The sequence below is a fragment of the Lissotriton vulgaris genome, chromosome 10 (genome assembly GCF_964263255.1).
Source record: "Lissotriton vulgaris chromosome 10, aLisVul1.2, whole genome shotgun sequence".
Classification (NCBI taxonomy): domain Eukaryota; kingdom Metazoa; phylum Chordata; class Amphibia; order Caudata; family Salamandridae; genus Lissotriton; species Lissotriton vulgaris.
In genome coordinates, this window is record NC_141698.1 from 1,100,529,641 (window position 1) to 1,100,551,396 (window position 21,756).

The following is a 21,756-nucleotide window of genomic DNA, read 5'->3' on the forward strand; positions in this document are numbered from 1 at the left end:
ATGCAGCTGTGGCGCCTCTACCTGGGGAGGTGAGGGAGACTCGTTCGCGCCGCCTCCCTCTCCCAGTGCACCCCACGCCGTTCCTTCGAATCAGGGGTGTACATGATGACCACCCTACACCCCTGACTCGGCGAGTACTCTGGAGGACCATTGTATGTCCGGTGCTGCGCAAGTATGCCCGTCGGACATTGTATGTTCTGTGCTACGGAAATAGGTCCGTCGGACATTGTATGTTCTGTGCTGCGCAGGTATATCCGTTGCCCGGCTGGAGGATTTCGGCGCCGGGCCGGGGCTGGGAAACCTCCTACCTGTGGTCGCCTCTTCCTCCCAGCCCACCCTGCACCAGTTCAGCGGAGGAATTTGCGATGGCCGGACCAGGAGATACGAGGGAGGGGGTCATCTGCATCCGCCCCCTCCCTACTCGTGGCCCGGGGGACGCCGCCCCACACGTGCTGCGTGTTTCACCTTCCGGATGGGCGGGACCGTTGACCTGTTACATTTTGGGAACTTCCGGAGTGAGCGTAATATGTTTTGTATTGCTCCTATTAGTACAGTTTTACTTGAAAGAATGTTTTACTAGTTTTTCTATTTATCGTTGGTCGTGTGTTATTTTTACCGTAATTAAATCTTAAATTATATAACAGAGATTTGGCTTCCTTGAGTCCTTTTTCTAACGGGGCGTTGTCTACGCAGGCCTGTAATTGCTTTTGTTTTTCAGAGTGGGGGGGGGGGGCAGAGAGTAATCAGTCCCAGAACTCAAACATGTCGTTGAAATTGGTCTGACGAAATCTGTGCCATCGGGCATAATCAAACGTTGTAGTTCTATCTGTCTTGTCCGTGTTAGTCTGATTCGTCTTTGTCTCGCGCCTTTTCCCTTTCTGCCGGCCTGTTATTTCTGTCGGCCCTCCGCTCTTACCTATGTTCCGTATAGTCGGGCATTGGGCTTTCCAGTGCCCGAGTCTTTTACAAAAAGCACATTGGTTTTGCCTTAAGTCTGTTCGTCCTGCGCGTAGTGTCGGGGGGTTACTTTCGGGTCGTTGTGTCTCGGGGTTTGCCTGTCGGTACGTCCCTTTACACTGTTCCCTTTTTGTGTCTAATCCTCGGAACTGTGTCGTCGCTGCCCCTTCCTTTGGCCTACCAGACGCTTGGAAGGTCGCCTGTCGCGTTTCTTTACCTACTCTGACTTCGTCTCTTTCCTTTCGTTGCGTTGCTTCTTTGCGCCACATACCGAGACTGTCGAGCATAATAGGCGTGGTCTTGCTACTACGAAGGGCTATTTCTAACGTTTCTATTTTGTCAAGATCGAAGGATCCTACCAGTGGCCACTGTTTCTCTTGATTTGCTTTGGTATACTTGTGCCATAGCTTGCTATAGGCTATGGTAATTAATCCATACTTTGTGAACATTTCTTTATATGGGGTGCCTTCCAGCGGAGCTAGATGGTCCACCTCTAATAAACGGTCCGGGCTGAACCAGCTATCAATCAGTGGGGAGAAGACAGGCATGACGGGTCACAATGGGGACAATAGTCAGCACTACCTATCTTATCACTGTGTGCAAAGACTAGACAGAATATTTCTATTCTACGTTGTTTGCAGGCAGTGAATACCTCAAGAACCAATATCAATCAAAAAAAAAAAATGGTCAATGGGGAGAATAAGTAGGCCCGCAAAAAGGTCTGCGTCACCTACCCTTTCACTATCTGCAAAGAGGGAACCTATTCTTTCCTGTTTGCAGACAGAGAATCTCCAGAAAAACGATCCGTAACAGTTAATCAATGGGATGGGGCAATTGATCAGTGGGGGAGAAAGATAGGCACGACGGATGCGTTACCTATCCTTCACTGTTTGCAAGGGGAGAGCCGGTTGTTTCTCCGTTTGCCGACAGCGAATCTCCAAATAAATTAATAAAGAGTAATACTAGTATTTTTTCAATCAATCAAACAATTTCTTAATTCGTCGTGTCTACACGACCTTACCCGGACCGCATGGACAGTTTCTTGTCTTCCGAACCCAGCGCCCGATCGTCCTCTTTTCTTCGTAATCCTCGCGGCACTCCTGATGGTTCCCAGTCAGGACCGTAGATCACTCGAGAGAGGTCTGTTCGGAACCAGTGAAGTTCGGATGATCGGCTGTCAGACGAGGGTCTATCGGACAGGGTACCTCCCGATCGTTGCAGTCGTTCACTCTGTCGTCAGGACCTCTCCCACTGGATCCACGAGTCGCTGATGGGCCCCACGCTTGGGACGCCAATTGTAAAAGGGTAGGTAGACAACCAGTGACCAAAGACCCTTTTGTGTTGCCCGGCGGTGTCGCCTCTATTACCCACAAAATATTAATTAATGAAGAAGCAGGCGCTGGAGACTGAAAGGCCGGAAACGAGGGTTTATTCTCTCCGGAGGAGAACACATCAATTCGGACAGCAAGTATCGTCAGAGGTGCTCTAACCGCATCTCTGAGGCCTGGCCTCTTATAAACAGGTTTATTGCTTTATTACATGAAACACATATTTGTCAATACTTTGATGTTCGGAAAGGCATCCTAGGAATCCCCGCTTCAAGCCCGTTCCCACACGTTTACAGTTGAAATCCCCACCCCGGTCACAACAGGTGATGATTATCGCGCAGCTGGACATTCCGCCGATTCACGGAATGTGTGGAGTTGATCGGATCTCATGGGGTGAAGGGTGGTCGATCGACTCGAGGGTCCTTTGATAGGGGGAAGCTTCCTACTGTACGGGGGTGTGATAAACAGTATCCGTAGGGCCAGGTGGCGGCCTGGGAACAAGGGAGACAAACGGGCACACAGGAAAAGGGGGTTTGTATCAAAGGACTTGGGACCATGAAAGGGATGAAGGGAGGTGTCGCGCTGGGAACAGGATGGGATTCCGAGGCAGAGCTGCGCTGAAGAGGGGTTTATGACCCGAGGCATATGAGAGCGAGGGGGGGGGGTTGTCAGCATGCGGGGGATGCCTGCGGGGCTAAGAGAGAGTGAAAGACGCGCTGGCTATCAGCTAGGGGCAGAGGGGCCATGGTGCTCAAAATGGCTGCCGCTTACGCGCAAGGCATGTGAGAGCGGGGGTGATCAGTGCGTGGGGGTGCTTGTGAGGGTGAAGAGCCGTGCTGGGGGTCAGGGGTGTGCGGAGGGTGGTTCTGATCAAGGCAGCTAAAGTGGAGGGGGTGTGCGACAAAGAGTGTGGCATCGGGGAAAAAGGGAAGATGGCGCAGATAATGTTCACCAAACCGTATTAATTTTCCACATCACTGGCCTCCAACTTCCCCCCTCAGACAACCTCCTTACTTGGTCTCAGTGCGTGGGGCCCCTGAGGCCGGTATCTCTGTCCCACAGTGAGGGAGGGGAACCAACCTCCTCAGCCGGTCGTTGCAGTCCCTCGCCCCTCCTCCCCTGCTCAGAACCGCTCCTCCTTGTTGGAGCGTTAGCAGAGGAAAGGGGTTTCACGAGCGGAGAAGCGCCAGTGCTCGCTTCCCGCCCACTTCCTCAAAGATCTCTCCTCAGGCGGTCCGCGACGTCTCTCTTGCAGCGGTCCTACCACGCATGTGCAGGAGACTAGTGGAACAAGTCCGGGGTCTGCCCCGGCCGCCTGACGCTGGCAGTGGCTCTACCACGGGCCTGCTCGCTTCCAGGCCCCTCCTTCCAGGGGACTACTGATTTCACTCGGGGCATGCGCAATGGCGCCTTTCTCGGTAACCAGCCCCCACCTTTCCTCACATCAGCGGCGCCACCACAACAACGCGGCCGGTGCCCCCGGGGTCCTGCACACAGCTGAAACAGCGCTGCCACTAGGAAACCGGCACACTCCTTCCACAAAGTCACGAGTGAAAAGGGGATTTGCCGACTGCACGTCCGGTAAGGGCCCTCAGGGTCACAAGGGCATTAGCCTCCTTTAACACCCAAGGGGGTGGGAAATAAAGATAGATCTCCTCACGCCTAAACTCCCATTTCCTTTCCCTATCAGGGACCTATTAACTCTCAGTACTGGACAGAGGCTGGTGATAGGGGGAAAGGGGGCACTCTTCCAAAGTCTCTTCAACTGGGCAGAGGACTGCGCTCCGCAGCGCTGCAGTCTCCTTCTCCTACTCACACCCCTTACTTCCAGACTAGGGGTTTGTCAGACGCCAGGGTCTCCAGTAATCCCATACAGCGGGGACAAGTCAAGTAACCCAAGGGAGGAAGGGTGGTGAATCAATAGGTCAATCCTTTGACTATCCTACCCCCACCTTCTGCTACAGCCTGTCCTCCAGCTGACACTCTCTGGTAAGACAAAATGGCTGACCAGCATTCCGCCTTTTATAGGCTGACCCTCAGAGGTCCAGAAGGGACCAGAAGGTTCTGGAATGCCCTACTCTATCCTATGGGACAGGTTCTAGGTTTGTCAGTTGGGACAGTTGGTAGCCACCATTTTGTGACTCCAACTATATTCCTGTCAGGAAAGGCCTCTAGGCCTGAGGTGAAAAACCATGAGGGTGAAAAAGCACCTATCCCCTAGACCAACACCTTGAAAAAGCTAGTGGACACAAAAATTAATAAAGGCATGAGGGGCAAAAAGGGGACAAAATAAATAATAAATTGGAGGGACTACGCAAAAAGTCAGACGGGTCTAACAGTATCACAATGAAAAATACAAAATAAGTGATGGAGGAAGGCAATCTTAGTCTCTGGTAAATACTCGGGCCCACATCAGAGGCCATCGTTGTTTCCCACCTTGCCAGCTCAGATTAGGCCCAGCCATATGCAAATCAGTATTGGTCCTGCTCCAATAGGCACAGTCTGTCCCGAACCGCCAGGCCGTCTCTGAACCAGATCACAAGCAGCCAAGGCCAGGCTCGGCCTAGTTCGGCTTCTTCAGTCGGATGCAGCTTGGGCCCAGTGGCACAGTGAGCACTGGGCCACGTCTTGTTTGTGTTTGCATTTTTCCAAATAAAAGCACCATAACTTACTTATTGTATCTTAGTAATTTCTCGTCCAGCCTTCTTGATATCCACATGTAGCTCTGACTGTTGTGTGTGGTGCAAGGATTTCTGGAGCTCCAGGCATACTTAGTTTGCTATATGGGAACTCCAGCTCTAACAAGGACTTCTGTTGCACTCTGGCGCCCTCTTGTGGTGGCACATGAAGGCATCTGCCTGCAGTGACTTTAATGCAGCACTGACCCATGGAGACCTTGGAGGGGTCTCCATGGAGCACAGGAAATAGATATTCTACTAGGTGGTGGCGAGGGCACAGCCTCTGGACATTAATATCGACACAACCCCAAACTGACTGTGCCCCAGCCATCGGTCCCCTGTTAAGATATGTTAATTTATGTGAATGCAGCCCCTGCTTCTCTCCCACAAATGCAGTTTTCTCTGGGTGCAGAGGTCATTAATCCAAACAAGTCGAGCTGGCAGCTCTTGGCACTTCAGCTCCCAATAGAGCTGGTAATTGCTTAGAGGTAGGAGTTGTGCAGTCTCCCATCTCCTTGCTTCCTTCGAGTCTTGAAACCATGTTTTTTCCAATGATACCTCCTGTAAATAATAACGCTTTGCTTCTGTAACAACCAGTCAGGTCCTCACCTACCTCAATTTTCTTTCTTTCAGGTAATATTCAGGACGTCATTTTGAAGGAAAAGCTGGAGAAGGAAGACGACATCCTTGTGTCCTTGGCTGGACTGAAGCAGGTAATTAGAGCATCATAAGAGAAAATCCAAATCCTTAGGAGGTGTATAGGACACTGTAAGAGTAAATAAAGAACCATCCATTGTTCGGGTCATAAAAGGAGCGTAGACAATGCAAGAGTGAATAATAACCCTTCCATTGGTCGGCTCTGAAAACGTATGAGTGAATAATGACCCGTCCATTGGTCTGTGCTGAAGAGGTATGTAGAAGATCGTTAGAGTGAATAAAGACCTGTACATTAGTCAGCTCTTAGGGGGTATGTAGAACACCGTGAGAGACAACACTGACTTGTCCACTGGTCAGTGCTTAGGAGATATGTAGAACACTTTCAGCACGAATAAAGACCCATCCATTGGTCAGCTCTTTGGGGTTATGTAGAACACTTGTGTGAGTGATTAAAGGTCCATCTGTTGGTCAGCTCTTAGGGGGTATGTAGAACACCGTGAGAATGAATGACGACCCGTCGGTTTGTCAGCTCTTAGGGGGTATGTAGAACATCGTTGTTGCAGGGATTCTGCACATACACAGAACTATTAAAACGAGCGAATCAAAAAGAACTTCTTGTGGCTTTTTTCAAAGGGTTCCTACAATTGTTGGATACACAGAACTATGCGCAGGAAAACAGGGGTGTACCAACCTACCACATTAGTACCCAAAATCCCAAACTGACTAGCTATAGTGTCTCATTCGTTCTCCTCCAAATATCTCGAAGCTACAAATGATCAGACAACCAAGAACACAACACTCCCGACACTCTCAGGAATCGCGAGAGCAAGACATACTCTTTGGCTCACTCACTCGTACTTGTCCAAAATGAGAGTAGGCAGAGTCACTGAAATAGTTTAAAATGTTTATTTTAACTATTGTGCTCTACAATACAGTATACCAGCTGCAAAATGCATTAATTCAACACCGTTAGCATTGTTACAATTCCATAGAATACAAAGGGAGAAGTCATTTTATAAAGACTGTGGAAAAAGGGCAATTAGGCCTAACCACCCTCCCCTTGACTAGAAGAAGTTAATTTTATATAAAGGAAGATCTCTGGGCTTTGGCAGCAGGCCCCATACCTTAAAGCCCGGATGTAAGGTTTACATCATAGGAACAGCGGAGCTCTTCTCCATGGAACGGCTCTCTCCAAGTGTGTTAAAACAACATGCAAAAACGTAATATCGAAGCACGAGTCTTCAATACTGCAGTTGTGTGTAGCATGTTTAATGTCTAGGTGCTAGGGCCTGACCAGAACAGAATAACAAGGGGCATTGTTGATTGACCTTGCACATCGTGTTCAGACTAAACTCCGGGAAAGGCAGAGAATGCTAAAGGCAGCCCGTTCTCATGTGAAAGGGACAAACAGATTCTTGCAAAAAACAAAGTCATGTAGTAATGTGCCCAAAAGCAGCATCATGGCAGCAAAGCTCGTGCTAACTTAGCAATGTCGAAAATGTCCCTAAGGGCCATATAACACAGTGAGAGCGAATAAAGACCCATTTGAAAATATATGCTAGTGTCCAATTTTTACCTCCACTGTATTCACATAATTCACTGTACTTATATGTATATGTCGATATATTTGCCCTGTAAAGCGCTCTGATGCCCGCAAGTGTCTTGTTCGCGCTATACAAAACCGCCAAAATAAATAAAGATCTGTCAGATTGTCAGCTCTTAAGACGTATGTAGAACACCACGAGAGCTAAAAAAGATCAGTCCACTGGTCAGCTCATTAGAGGTGTGTAGAACACAGTGAGAGCAAATAAAGATCCGTCCTTTGGTCAGCTTTGAAGACGTATGTAGAAAACCATGGGAGCGAATAAAGACCCATCCATTGGTCAGCTCTTAGAAGCAATGTGGAACACTCTGAGAGTAAATAAAGACCCGTCCGATGGTCAGCTCATCAGAGGTGTGTAGAACACAGTGAGAGCAAATAAAGATCTGTCCTTTGGTCAGCTCATCAGAGGTGTGTAGTACACCGTGAGAGTGAATAAAGACCCATCAGTTGGTCAGCTCTTAAGACGTATGTAGATCACTGTGAGAGCGAATAAAGACCCGTCCGTTGGTCAGATCTTAGTGGGTATGTGGAACACAGTGAGAGCTAATAAAGACCCGTCCGTTGGTCATCTCATTAGAGGTGTGTAGAACACGGTGAGAGCAAACAGACAAGTCTGTTAGTCAGCTCTTAGGAGGTAAGTAGAACACTGCGAGAGAAAATAAAGACCTGTCCGTTAGTCAGCGCTCAGGAAGTAAGTAGAATCTATCACTCAATCAAGTATTTGTAGAGCGCACTACTCACCTGTGAGGGTCTCAAGGCGCTAAGGGAGAGGGGGGGGCAGCTACTGGTCGAAAAGCCAGGTCTTGAGAAGTCTCCTTAAGGTTAGTAGGTCCTGGGTTCGGCGCAGGTGGGTGGGGAGGGTGTTCCATGTCTTTTCGGCAAAGTGGGAGAAGGATCTACCACCTGTGGTCGCTTGGCGGATGCGTGGGACGTGGCGAGGGAGAGGTTGGCGGATCGAAGCTGGCAGTTGGGGGTGTAGAAGGACAGTTGTTAGGTGAGGTGTGCTGGTCCGGCGTTGTGGAGTGCTTTGTGAGCATGGGTGAGGAGTTTGAAGGTGATCCTCCTGTTTACCAGGAGCCAATGCAGATCTCTTAGGTGGGTGGTGATGTTGGCTGTGGCGAGGGAGTCCGAGGATTAGGCACGCAGAGGCGTTTTGTATGCGTTGGAGTCTCTTCTGTAGTGTAGCCGTGGTTCCTGCGTAGAGGGCGTTGCCGTAGTCCAGCCTGCTGCTGAAGAGTGCTTGAATGACCGTTCTCCTGGGTTCGGTTGGGATCCATCTGAAGAACTTGCGGAGTATGCATAGGGTGTTAAAGCAGGAGGAGGAAACAGTGTTGACTTGCTTGGTCACCGTGGGAACGAATCAAGACCAGTCCGTTAGTCAGCTCTTAAGACGTATGTAGAGCACAGTGAGAGCGGATTAAGACCCGTTTGTTGGTCAGCTCTTAGGAGGTGTGTAGAAAACCGCAACAGCGAATAAAGACCCGTCCGTTAGAACACTGTGAAAGCGACTAAAGACCTATCCGTTAGTCAGCTCTTAGGAGGTGTGTAGAACCCAGTGAGAGCGAATAAAGACCCGTCTGTTAGTAAACTCTTAGGAGGTGTGTAGAACACCGTGAGGACAAATAAAGACCCGTCCGTTAGTCAGCTCTAGGAGCTGTGTAGAAAACCGTGAGAGCGAATATCGCATTTAACTTGCCCACAGATAGTAGCGCTAGACTGCTTTGCCATTTAACCTGCCCACAGATCGTAGCGCTAGACTGCTTTGCCTGATTAGGGATTTGCAATCATTTCTATCTGCTCGCGCTCGACGGCGTTGCATTGCTACACTGTAGCTTACTAGTGCCAAGTAACTCTCCGTAGCGCTTGGCTGCCAAGGTGCGCTTGCACTCGAAGTTAGTTCTATTGCGACCATTTTAATCGCACTGGTGTTGTTGTTGTTTAGCCTCCCTGACCTCAGCCCCTCCCCGCTCCCGCCTCCCAGCTGACCCCCCCCTCGCCCTTCCCCTTCCCACTATCCATATATGACAGATGCACTTGCACGCAGCGTTAACGCGCAGCGGTTGCGCCGAAGGTGCGCCAAAGGTAAGCCCGTCTATGCCCGTCCGCGCCTGGACCGCGCCCAGCGCCATTCCCCCTGGTTCCCGCAATGCCCAGCCCACTCGCATCACTTACGATGCCACCACCCTCCTAGCCCTTAACCCCGGCCATTCCCCCAACTGCGTCCAGGCCGCTCCTGGACACACCCATGGTCCCTTCTCTTGCAACTCCTGCAAGTTCGACGGCACCAGAACCAACTCCTCATCCACCAACACCAAACAGAGACCGGACACCAACCACCTAAAATGCTTCCTGCTCAACACCCGCTCGGTCCACAGACACGCCATCAACCTCTGGAATCTACTAGACACCATCTCACCGGACGTCGCCTTCCTAACAGAAACATGGATGAATGCCTCTTCGGCCCCAGACATCACCATTGCCATCCCGGAAGGATACAAGATCATCCGTAAGGACCGCACCGACCAAACAGGAGGAGGCATCGCTATCGTCCATAAGAACTCCATCCGCATCTCAACCAGCTCAGACGTCAACCTTGCCAACGCCAAACACCTCCACTTCCAGATCCACACAGACCCCAAGACCACACTCAAAGGCACCCTCCTCTACAGGCCACCAGGACCCCGTGCACAATTCAGCGAAGGCATCACTGAGTTTATCACCCCACACGCCCTCCCCTCCGAGGACTACATTCTATTGGGAGACCTCAATTTTCACCTGGAAAAGAGCAATGACAGCAGCGCCACCACCCTTCTGGACAATCTCGCCAACCTCGGACTCAAACAACTTGTCACTACCCCCACCCACATCGCAGGCCACACACTCGACCCTATCTTCACCTCCAGCAAACATGTCTCATTCAATCACACCACAGCTCTTCATTGGACGGACCACAGCTGCGTTCACTTTATCTACAATAAGACCACAATCCACAACCATCCTCAACCCACCCTGCGAAGAAATTGGAACAAAATCACCATCGACCAGATCTCCTCATCGCTTCTTCTCAACCCCCCCCCTCCCACTCCTCAAACCCCGACCAAGCAGCCATTAACCTCACCAAATGGCTATCCAACAGCGCAGACATCCTAGCACCGTTGAAAAAATGTCAAATAAAACTAAACAGCAAAAACGCCTCCTGGTTCAACGATGATCTTAAGAAATCTAAGAAACTCTGTCGCTCCCTCGAGAAGGCCTGGAAAAAAGACCCAAACACCAGCACCAGGGACGCCTTCAAAAACGCCACCCGCATACATCACCAACTAATCCGGTCTGCCAAGAAAGCCGCATTCAAAGACCGACTAGACAACAACGCCCACAACAGCAAGGAATTATTCAACATCGTCAAAGAATTTACCAACCCATCAGCCAACTCCAACGACATCACCCCCTCCCAAGCCCTCTGCGACTCCCTAGCTTCCTTCTTCCACAACAAAATCGCAGACATCCACAACAGCTTTGACAACCGACCCGGAGACCAACCCACCCAACCTCCTGCAGGACCTTCACCCCCCTTGAACGTCCTTAACAACTGGAACCCAATCTCCACTGAGGACACCATCCGCCTGATGAACTCCATCCACTCAGGATCCCCAACTGACCCATGCCCTCACCACATCTTCAACAAAGCAGACTCCATTATCGCACCCCATCTCCGAGACGTCATCAACTGCTCCCTCAACTCCGCCACCTTCCCGGAAAGCTGGAAACACGCAGAACTCCGCGCCCTTCTGAAAAAACCCACAGCTGACCCCAACGAACTCAAAAACTACCGCCCCATCTCGCTTCTTCCATTCCCGGCCAAAGTCATCGAGAAAGCTGTCAACAACCAGCTCGCCACCTTCCTCGAAACCAACAAATCCCTCGACTCCTCACAGTCCGGCTTCCGAGCCAAACACAGCACTGAGACCGCACTTATCGCAGCAACAGACGACATTCGAACTCTACTGGACAACGGAGACACAGTCGCCCTCATCCTCCTCGACCTCTCCGCTGCCTTCGACACAGTCTGTCAGAGCACCCTTCTACAGCGCCTCAAAAACGTCGGAATCCAAGGAAAAGCACTGGAATGGATCACCTCGTTCCTCACCGGAAGAACCCAGAGAGTCCGCCTCCCACCATTCAAGTCAGAGGCCTCTGAAGTCATCTGCGGCGTGCCACAAGGATCTTCACTCAGCCCCACCCTCTTCAACGTATACATGAGCCCCCTCGCGGCCATCGCACGCCAACACAATCTCAACATCATCTCATACGCTGATGACACCCAACTGATCCTCTCACTCACCAAAGACCCTAACACCGCCAAAACCAACCTACATGAAGGAATGAAAGAAGTTGCCGAGTGGATGAAGCACAGCCGTCTGAAACTGAACTCAGACAAAACAGAAGTCCTCATCTTAGGCACCTCCCCCTCCGCCTGGGATGACTCTTGGTGGCCAGCTGCCCTAGGAAAAGCACCCATCCCAACTGACCACGCACGGAACCTGGGCGTCATCCTGGACTCCTCTCTCTCGATGACCAGACAAGTCAACGCCGTCTCATCATCTTGCTTCAACATTCTTCGCATGCTCAAAAAAACATTTCGCTGGATCCCCACCGAAACTAGAAAAACGGTCACCCACGCACTGGTCACGAGCCGCCTAGACTACGGAAACACCCTATACGCCGGTAACACCGCAAAACTCCAGAAAAAACTCCAACGCATCCAGAACGCTTCAGCCAGGCTCATTCTAGACATCCCGCGTAAAGAACACATCTCTGGTCACCTGAAAAACCTCCACTGGCTCCCCGTAAATAAGAGCATTACTTTCCGCCTCCTAACCCACGCACACAAATCACTTTACGAACTTGGACCCGAATGCCCCAACTCACGACTGTCCTTCTACACCCCCTCCCGTCAGCTACGATCCTCCAAACAAGCCCTTGCCACTGTACCGCGCATCAACAAAACCACCATGGGAGGTAGATCCTTCTCCTACCTAGCAGCTAAAACCTGGAACACACTTCCTACTCACCTTCGCCTTACTCAGAACCACCTAGCATTCAGAAAGCAACTTAAAACTTGGATATTCGACAAGTAATCCCCCACCCTTCCTCAAGCGCCTTGAGACCCTATGGGTATGTAGCGCCCTATATAAATCTCCTGACTTGACTTGACTCAGCTCATTAGAGGTGTGTAGAACACTGTGAGAGTGAATAAAGACCCGTCCGTTGGTCAGCTCAATAGAGGTGTGTAGAAAACCGTGAGAGCAAATAAAGACCCGTCCTTTGGTCCGCTCTTAAGACGTATGTAGAAAACCATGGGACCGAATAAAGACCCATCCATTGGTCAGCTCTTAGAAGCAATGTGGAACATTGTGAGAGCGAATGAAGACCCATCAGTTGGTCAGCTCTTAGGAGGTATGTAGAACACTGCGAGGGCAAATAAGGACTAGTCAGTTGGTCAGATCTTAGGAGGTGTGTAGGACACAATGAGAGTGTTAGACCTGGCACCTTGGCGTGAGTCTCCCTTCCACTTTTTGCTGATGTGCCTCATGTGTTTTGATGGTGTTAGCTGCTCAGGGCACTGTGCCACTGCCAATCAGTGCCACAGTGCAAGTGCTCCCTATGAAAAGTGTATACATTGATTGGTGTCCATGATTGACGTATTTGGTTTACTATCAGTCCCCAGTAAAGTACACCAGGAGTGCCAGGGCTTGTAAATACAAATACTGCTGGTGCGCTTGCAGCACTGGTTGTGCCACCCACAGAAGCGGCTGGGTAAAATGTGTCTAGGGTCTGCCATTGCAGAACCTGCGTGCAGTCTGGTACTGTCATGCTGACTGCGCAAGTGCACCTACTTGCCAGTCCCTAAACCTTCCCTTAACTTCATATTAGTCACCCCTATGGTAATCCCAAGGGCAGGGTGCATTGTAAGCATGAGGTAGGACAAGCCCTGATGTGTGTGACATGTCCTAATAGTGAATTACAGCCAAATTCGTTTTTTAATATTATAAAGCTACCTGTTCTCAGAGGCCAGAATGGTCTGCTGGAATTATTACACACTATAATCCCAGCAGGCTCAGGGAACATGGTAGGAAGTCAAGTTTAATATCTCTGAACCCATAATAATAAAATACTTCTTTTAGTAAAGTTTATTTTAATATCCTGTGTTTGCAAATGCTACTTTTAGAAAGTTAGCATTTGCTTGCCTAACCATTTTAGCCCGCCTCTGCTCTGATGTGTATCTGCTGTCTGGGTTCTGTGAGTGACAGGGTTAGGGAAGACAGGTGGTGAATAGAGGATTACACCAGGATGAGTGGGAGGAGTGCCCCTTGACTCTGAATAGGGCTGTGCTCTGCCACAACAATGCTGGCTCCGCCCCCTGGGGAGCGACTGATGACTCTGCCCTAAACCTGGTCCAGGAACAGGGAAGACTGTCAACAGAGTGGTCCTGACTGTACTTGTCATCACAATGCTGGCTCCACTTCCTGCGGAGCGTCTGATGTCCCGGCCCTGCACACTGAAAGAAGAAACCAAACCCTGAAAAACAAAGTGCTCAGAGACTGACTGGATTAGGCAAATGCCCCCCTGGATAAAATGCTGGATAAAAGTAGGAGCCCTGCTCCTAAGAAATCAGATCCTGTTGACGCCAAGAAGAAACTCTGCCTGAAGAGAAGAACCTGGGAAAGCTGCATGGAGGACTACTGTCTCTAATCCTGACAGACTGGCCTGTGGTGGGTGCCTTGCTGCAAGAAGGAGAGAGGAAGAAAAGACTGAAGGACTTTTTTAATTCAACTTGTGCATCTTGACAATCTCCAAGGGCTTGCTGGTGAACTTGCCCCCTGAACTGCGCCCCAGGAACATTGAGCGCTATCCCCTGGAAGGAAGAACTGTGCTGCCTGTGCCTGCAACGCTGATCTAGGAGGGTTAAGTGCGCTGTGAATCCTCATCACCCACTCAGAGAACCTGTGGGACACCATGAGGGCAAATAAAGACCTGTCTGTTGGTCAGCTCTTAGGAGGTGTGTAGAACACTTTGAGCGCGAATGAAGACCCATCCGTTGGTCAGCTCATTAGAGGTGTGTAGAACACTGTAAGAGCGAATAAAGACCTGTCTGTTGGTCCGCTCTTAGGAGGTGTGTAGAACACTTTGAGCGCGAATGAAGACCCATCCGTTGGTCAGCTCATTAGAGGTGTGTAGAACACTGAGGGCAAATAAAGACCCATCCACTGGTCAGCTCCTAGGAGGTATATAGTACACCGCGAGGGGGATTAAAGACCCATCTGTTGCTTAGCAAATAAGACTTATGTAGAGCACCGAGAGAGCGAATAAGGACCTGCCGTTGGTCAGCTCATTAGAGGTTGTAGAACACTGTGAGAGTGAATAAAGACCCGTCCGTTAGTCAGCTCTTAGGAGGTGTGTAGGACACATTGGGAGCGAATAAGGACCTGCCGTTGGTCAGCTCATTAGAGGTGTGTAGAACACCGTGAGAGTGAATAAAGATTTGTCCGTTTGGTCAGCTCTTAAGACATATGAAGAACAACGTGAGAGCGAATAAAGACCCGTCCATTGGTCAGCTCATCAGAGGTGTTACGAACACAGTGAGAGCAAATAAAGACCCGTCCATTAGCTCTTAGGAAGTGTGTAGAAAACCGTGAGAGAAAATAAAGACCCGTCCGTTAGTAAACTCTTAGGAGGTGTGTAGAACACTGTAAGAGCGAATAAAGACCTATCTGTTGGTCAGCTCGTAGGAGGTGTGTAGAACACTTTGAGAGCGAATGAAGACCCATCCGTTGGTCAGCTCATTAGAGGTGTGTAGAACACCATGACAGCAAATAAAGACCCGTCCTTTGGTCAGCTCTTAAGACATATTTAGAAAACCGTGGGAGCGAGTAAAGACCCGTCCATTGGTCAGCTCTTAGAAGGTGGGTAGAACACTGTGAGAGCAAATAAAGACCCCTCCGTTGGTCAGCTCATTAGAGGTGTGTAGAACAGTGAGGGCAAATAAAGACCCATCTACTGGTCAGCTCCTGGGAGGTATATAGTACACACTGAGAGGGGTTAAAGACCCATCTGTTGCTTAGCAAATAAGACTTATGTAGAGCACCGTGAGAGCGAATAAGGACCTGCTGTTGGTCAGCTCATTAGAGGTGTGTAGAACACTGTGAGAGTGAATAAAGACCCGTCCGTTAGTCAGCTCTTATGGAGTATGTAGAACACCGTGAGAGCGAATAAGGACCTGCCGTTAGTCAGCTCATTAGAGGCTATGTAGAGCACTGTTATAGTGAATAAAGACCCGTCCGTTGGTCAGTTCTTAGAAGGTATGTAGAACACTGTGCGAGCGAATAAAGACTTGTCCATTGGGCAGCTCTGAAGACTTATGTAAAACACTTTAAGAGCAAATAATGACCTGTCCATTAGTCAGCTCTTAAAAGGTATGCAGAACACCATTAGAGCGAATAAAGACCCGTCCGTTGGTCAACTTAGAATTGTGTGGAACACTATGAGAGCGAATAAAAACCGATCCATTGGGCACCTCTTAAAAGGTATGTGGAACACTGTAAGAGTTACTAAAGTCCTGTCCATTGGTCATTATGAAGAAGGTGCATAGAGAAAGCATTGTCAGAGAGCTTGAAGATGATCCCTTAGAGCCTCAAAAGAAAATGATGACAAAATCCACTTGTCTGGCTGGTTTGACGCAGGTGCTTCAGGTTTGTAAGAGAGATTGAAGACTACCTCCTGGTGTCTCTGGCCAATTTGAAGCAGAGGTGTTTACCTTTGTAAGAGGAAATGAAAACAGCATACCCATGTCTTAACCCAGAGCACCGTAAAAGAAATGAAAACCATATTCCAACCGGTCTTGCTGTTTTAAAGCAGGCACATAAAGTATCATAAAAGAAATTAATGAATATTCTAGTGTTCCTGGTCTGAAGTGGGTTCCTGGAGCATCTTAAGAGGGAATGGAGATGGCATGAGACTTGTGGCTGGCCATCTATCTGGAGGTGAGATTAACCTCTGGAATTCATCCACCACTTAATACTGTTTTCTGAAAAAACACTATGGGGCCCATTATGATGTCGGGCGGATTGCCCCCGCCAGGCTGGCCGTAGCCACCGCCAGCCTGGCGGGGGCAATCCGCCCGACATCCACACTCGTTTTCCCCTCCGCCATATTAGTATGGCGGGGGGATCTCTGCGGATGGAAAGACCGTCCGCCGCTTTTCCGCCCCGGTCGCAAGGTGACCGGAACGGAAAATGGTTTCTATGGTGGCGGTGTCTGTCAGACACCGCCTGTCATATTAGGATGCGGTTTTACTAATGCCTTTCCGTGGTAGCAATGCCGCCACGGAAAGGCATGCAGTCTTCACTCTGGGGGCCCCCTGCGGGCCCCCAGAGTGAAGGAGGGGTGGGGGTGGCACACTAGGGGGTACCTAAGGTACCCCCCTTCATTTGCATAGACAAAGTGGCAGTGCCTGCCGCTTTGTTTATGCAAATGCATTTATGCATTTATAGCATTGTGGCTGGCGGTGCAGAGAGCACCGCCCTCCACAATGCTGTAAATGCAGGATGTGCCCGCCACTGTGGCGGGCACATCCTAATACCCCCCACGGGTCCCCTACCCTAATGGCGGGCGGTCCCGATTTCCGACAGGATGGCGGGCGGACAAAGTCCGCCCGTCATCCTAATGAGCCCCTATATCTTTAAATTGGTTTTAAACATCACTGTATGTTACTAAAGAAATTTAGGGTAGCACCGGTAACTAGAAGGATTTTCCCAGGTTCACACAGTTAGTCAAGCCAAGAAGCCTGAATAGTAAATATACATTCATGTCTTGGTCCTCGTGGTTTGTTACTTTCAAGATCATTCTTCTCCCTGTATTTGTCTCCAGCAGTCCCATTTATCCCACAATCTCTGGTTCATATCGCCAACATCGCAGCACAAGATACAGCTTGTTCCTGGCTCTCTTGGCCTTCGGTGCAGGTCACTACCTACTCAGCTGTGGTTTTGATTCAGAAGAATTGGAGGCCGCAGAGTAAAAAAAACATAGGCCATAAGAAAGCGAAATACTAAACATAATAAATATCGACAATAGAGAGAATATCTCCCTACATAATTTTACTAAACCTATTATTCAGCAGTAGTTCTCAAGTACCCATGGATTGGAGCTGGAATTGTAAATGAACCCATATTTACCATAGATGGGAAGTAAATTTGGATGAATTTAGGAATTTAAAATAAGTTGACAATTTTATAGGGAGATGTAGAACTGAGGTGGATATGTTGACAATGTATAATTGTGTCTGTATTAATAGTCTATCGAAACATGGTTTCTGAGTGTTCCAGGCTATGTTGATTGAACTTATCTCTGGCCATGAATCTGTGAGTTGTGAAGGCAAATGTCCCCAGCAGAGACAGTCCAAAGCATTCTTTTGGCATCTCCTCTCCTCTGAAGGGCGGTCCGTCCATCCCTTGCATTCAGAGGACCTCTCACCCTGGAATGGTCTGAGGTTGGAGCGTTCCCCTCAGACCATAGCCTTAGATTATGGTACATGCCATTGACACTGGAGTTCTCTTCTTAAAGCTGTCACAAAGATTAGATTTCAAATACACAAATTGTAATCTTTGAACCAAAATGATCAGTCTTTATCGAACCCACCCATAAGGACTGTTGAGCTGCACATCGAGAAAAGGGGCAGAGAGACTAGTAACATTATTGTGTAAATGCCCAGTTGACCAGGTGCATTGAGGCCTACAGAGGAGGTCTCTTGTAGGTTTAGGATTTGCATGATTGCACCTTCCCCTCCCCCTTAAGGCATCTGCTGTCAAACCTCTAGAAGAACTCTCCTGCTCATTTAGGGCTGCATTATTGCACCTTTCTACCTCCGACACCAAATCATGAGCGCCCTCGTAAGCACACAGTTCATCCATGTAATAGAAGCATAACTAAAGTTCAGTCTCCCTGCAAATAAATTGTGCATGATAGAAGTTGTGACTGCCACCCTTCACATCAGAGACCAAGAACGTGATCTGCAGAGTCCCCCCCAGGGTCATCCATCAGTCCCACCCTGTTCAGAGTGTACATAGATCCGCCTGCCAACATGATCCCAAAACATCATCATCTACGCTGACGACAACCACAACCAAAACCAACTGCACCTATTGCATGAACATGGTAGTGGATGAGGGCCAACTCCTTGAAGTTCAGTTGCAACAAGACAGAAGTCCTGATCTTCGGAAATAAGACCTCTCCATTGAGGCTCTTCCTGGTGCTCATCAGAGCTAGGACCAACACCCACCAACCATGCAAAAAAACTGGGGATCATCCTAAACAACAAGCAAAACATGATAGCACAAGTCAAGGCAGTGTACACCTCCTGCTTCACATCCGACACATGCTACGAAAGGTCAAGTAGCTGCCACAGAATAACAGAAGGGCTGCCTGCCACACAAGCACTCTTCACAAGGAGGCTCGACTACGACAACACACTGTGAGGATTTGTGTGTATTATATGGCATGGTTGTGCAACCTTACTGTGTAATACATTTGAAAACCTACCTTGAGTCCAGTCAGGCTTGTTTACAAAACCTTTAGCTCAACCCTAGGTAGCTGTGGCATCGAGCAGCAAGGCTTAAACATAAGAATATGTGTAAGTATGTAGAAGCACCAAACAATGAATTAAGAAAGTCACACGACACAAAATAAATCTGACAACAATTTATAAAAATAGATTATATTTTTATTAATTTTTAGAGATTAAGATGAGCCAAAACCCAGCAAAGGGTTCTGGAGATGTTGATTTTTACAGAAAACGTAAATTTTAATTCCTTTAGTCAAAACCGCAAACAAGCATTAGTAACCATAAGGTGTTACAACCTTCAGCGGGACTAAGGTGACCAAATCTGGCAGGGAGAAGGTCTTGGGGGGCCTTTAAGGAGTATTTGTCAGTTAAGAGAGGCACCCTCTAAATGGAGAAAAAAAGGGGGAATTCTTTACAATACCTTGCAGGAGATACAAAAAGAAAAGAAAAAATGTTCTCTTTTCATAAAACCCTTACCCACCCGAGTTGCCCCTTGGTGGCATGCTTCATCATTGGGTCCATCCCTGTCCTCTACAAACAGGGGTGTGCTACTACCAACGAATACGCGGGAGCACTGAATTGTTAAATATAGGGGGGGTCCCTATACACCTAACCACATTTGATAAAATTAAGGGGAGTGTTTTTTTGCAAAAATGAAAAAGGTTTAAAAATACCAAATTTGTGGTTCCACAAACAAATGTATTCCTTACCTCAAAAAAGGTATTGGGGTATTCTGTGAATACCCTTGATAACATATACTATGGACTTGTAAGTAAGACAGCTTATGCAAATTGGGGGTAGCCAATTCAACATGCACTCTGTAAGCGGTTAGAATACTGGCCCTGAGTACTGGTTATCAGTCCTCAGTGCACTCTGAGTCGAAAAACCGGCAGCATCAGTCCAAATTTTTAGGGGTAATCATGCAAACAGAGGCATTTCCTTACACACACACACTATGCCAGAATCTCCAAGGAACTCCTACTCAGACTCCAGATGGTCTAGACCACCATCTCAAGACTAATACTCGACCTTCCACACCGTACCCACATTGCACCGTACCTCAAGGAGCTACACTGGGTCCCCATTCAGAATCGCTGCCAATTCAAACTTCTCACTCACATATAAAGCCTTACGCGACACTGGACCAGCATACCTGAACAGCAGTATATTTATTTATTTATAGGTTTTGGCTAGCTAGACCCGAAGGTATCAGAGTGCTTTACATATAATGCAAGATCATTAGATTGAAATACATGCAAAAAACAGATAAAGAAAATTGTTCGGCTGCAGCGGTAGTTACAGTATGCAGACATAGAAACCACATGAGCTAAAAGATGTACAAGACACAGTGGGCCGCTGAAACACTAATTTAACCGCCACAACTGGTCAAGGCTGAGTCGTTGTGAGCTTTGGGAACATAGCTCAGTTAGGGTAGGTTCTAAAGTATTTGTTGAGCAGTAGGGGTTTATACACTTTCACCAGCCTGCCAGACACCTATGCTCTGCCTCACACTCCCTCACGCACACTGCCCTCATTCACAAAAGCAGGGCAGGAGGTCGCTCATTCTCCTATATCGCACCCAAAACTTGGACCTGCCTCCCTCATCGCATCAGAGTCTCCTCCTCGCTTCTTGAGTTCAAGAGGCTGGAGTCCTTGCTCTTTGAATTGATTCTTGGGGACACCATGCCTGCTCAAGCACCTGGATACTCTCCTCAAGGGTGACTAGTGCGCCGTACAAATCAACATAACATAACATAATATGATACCTGAGATATCTCCCTCCCACATCAAACACTTGCCACTGAAAAATCTCTTCATCCCAGCTAATGTTCACAGTTCTGCCTATGAAGACAGCAGCCAGCCAGCCTAAGCCCAAAGATTGTGCTGCAAGTGGCTAGTAGTGAATCAGCCTAGCCGTCCCAAGCGGCAAGAAGTTTAAGGGGGACACTTAGGTTACTGATTATAAAGCGCTCTATGACTGCAGAGACCCATCATGGAATTCATACATTGAGGCACAAGCGTACCCACCCTAGCTGCAGGCTTTACAAGGATTTTAAGTCCGCAACTTAAATGGAAAATACAGATTATAATCCACTCTAGGACTGCGGAGACATATTATGGAATCCTTATATTGAAGCACAAGCCTACTTATCCAAGCTGCAGGCTTTTACAAGGGGCTTAAGGGGAGGCACTTAACTTGAAAAATACTTATTATATATCACTCTGTGACTGCAGAGACGCATTATGGAATCCTTACAATGAGGCACAGGCCTTTTACGAAAGGAACTGCTGCCTTTGGTGTTTATGAAGAACGCAGTGGCGATCACAGTGGGATTTAGGGGGGTATGGTTAAAGTTCGAAGCTGAGCTGCAGCTGGTGGAGCCATCCCTGCCCGCCCTGAATGAAGGTCACCACTAAAGAAGGAATGTTTGGGTGGTCAGACACATACAGCGTTCACTGCTTCTAAGAGCTGCTTTCTGTTCTCTCAACAGATCAAGGACATCCTGAAGGGATCTCTACGCTTCAACCAGAGCCTGCTGGAGGCCGAAGAGAACGCCGAGATCACCATCGCTGATGACCACTACTGCTCCCAGGGCCTGACCGAGGAGCAGGGACCTCCTGTCACCGAGATGGCAGCCTTGAGGCCAGTGGCACAGGTAAAGTCCCATTCACAGCTGCATCGGCAGTAGTTAGTGGTGAATGTCCTACGACATGCAGTGGGTGGCGCGTCAGCGGAGTGCGAGGTGGCCCACAGGCAGCCGCTGGCTACCATTCTCCCTTGGCAGCCCACGCTTCCTTGACACTGGCCAGTATTCTTTCTGTTGCTTTAGGAGCTGGATGGTCGCACCCATCCATTTACAAATCCTATCTTCAAATATGAATTTACGATGTAAGAATGCTGCACATAGTCTCCTA

The 21,756-nt window shown here is 48.8% G+C and overlaps 1 protein-coding gene across 3 annotated transcripts in view; it reads left to right on the top strand.

The window, feature by feature from the left end:
* TBC1D5 (TBC1 domain family member 5) overlaps positions 1 to 21,756 on the top strand; it is a 1,888,005-nt gene that overhangs the window by 1,828,421 nt on the left and 37,828 nt on the right. For all 3 annotated transcript variants that reach the window (XM_086942181.1, XM_086942182.1, XM_086942183.1), the window contains 2 exons: positions 5,597 to 5,676; positions 21,333 to 21,497. In XM_086942181.1, coding sequence (XP_086798307.1) covers positions 5,597 to 5,676; positions 21,333 to 21,497 — 245 coding nt within the window. The remainder of the gene's footprint in view (positions 1 to 5,596; positions 5,677 to 21,332; positions 21,498 to 21,756) is intronic.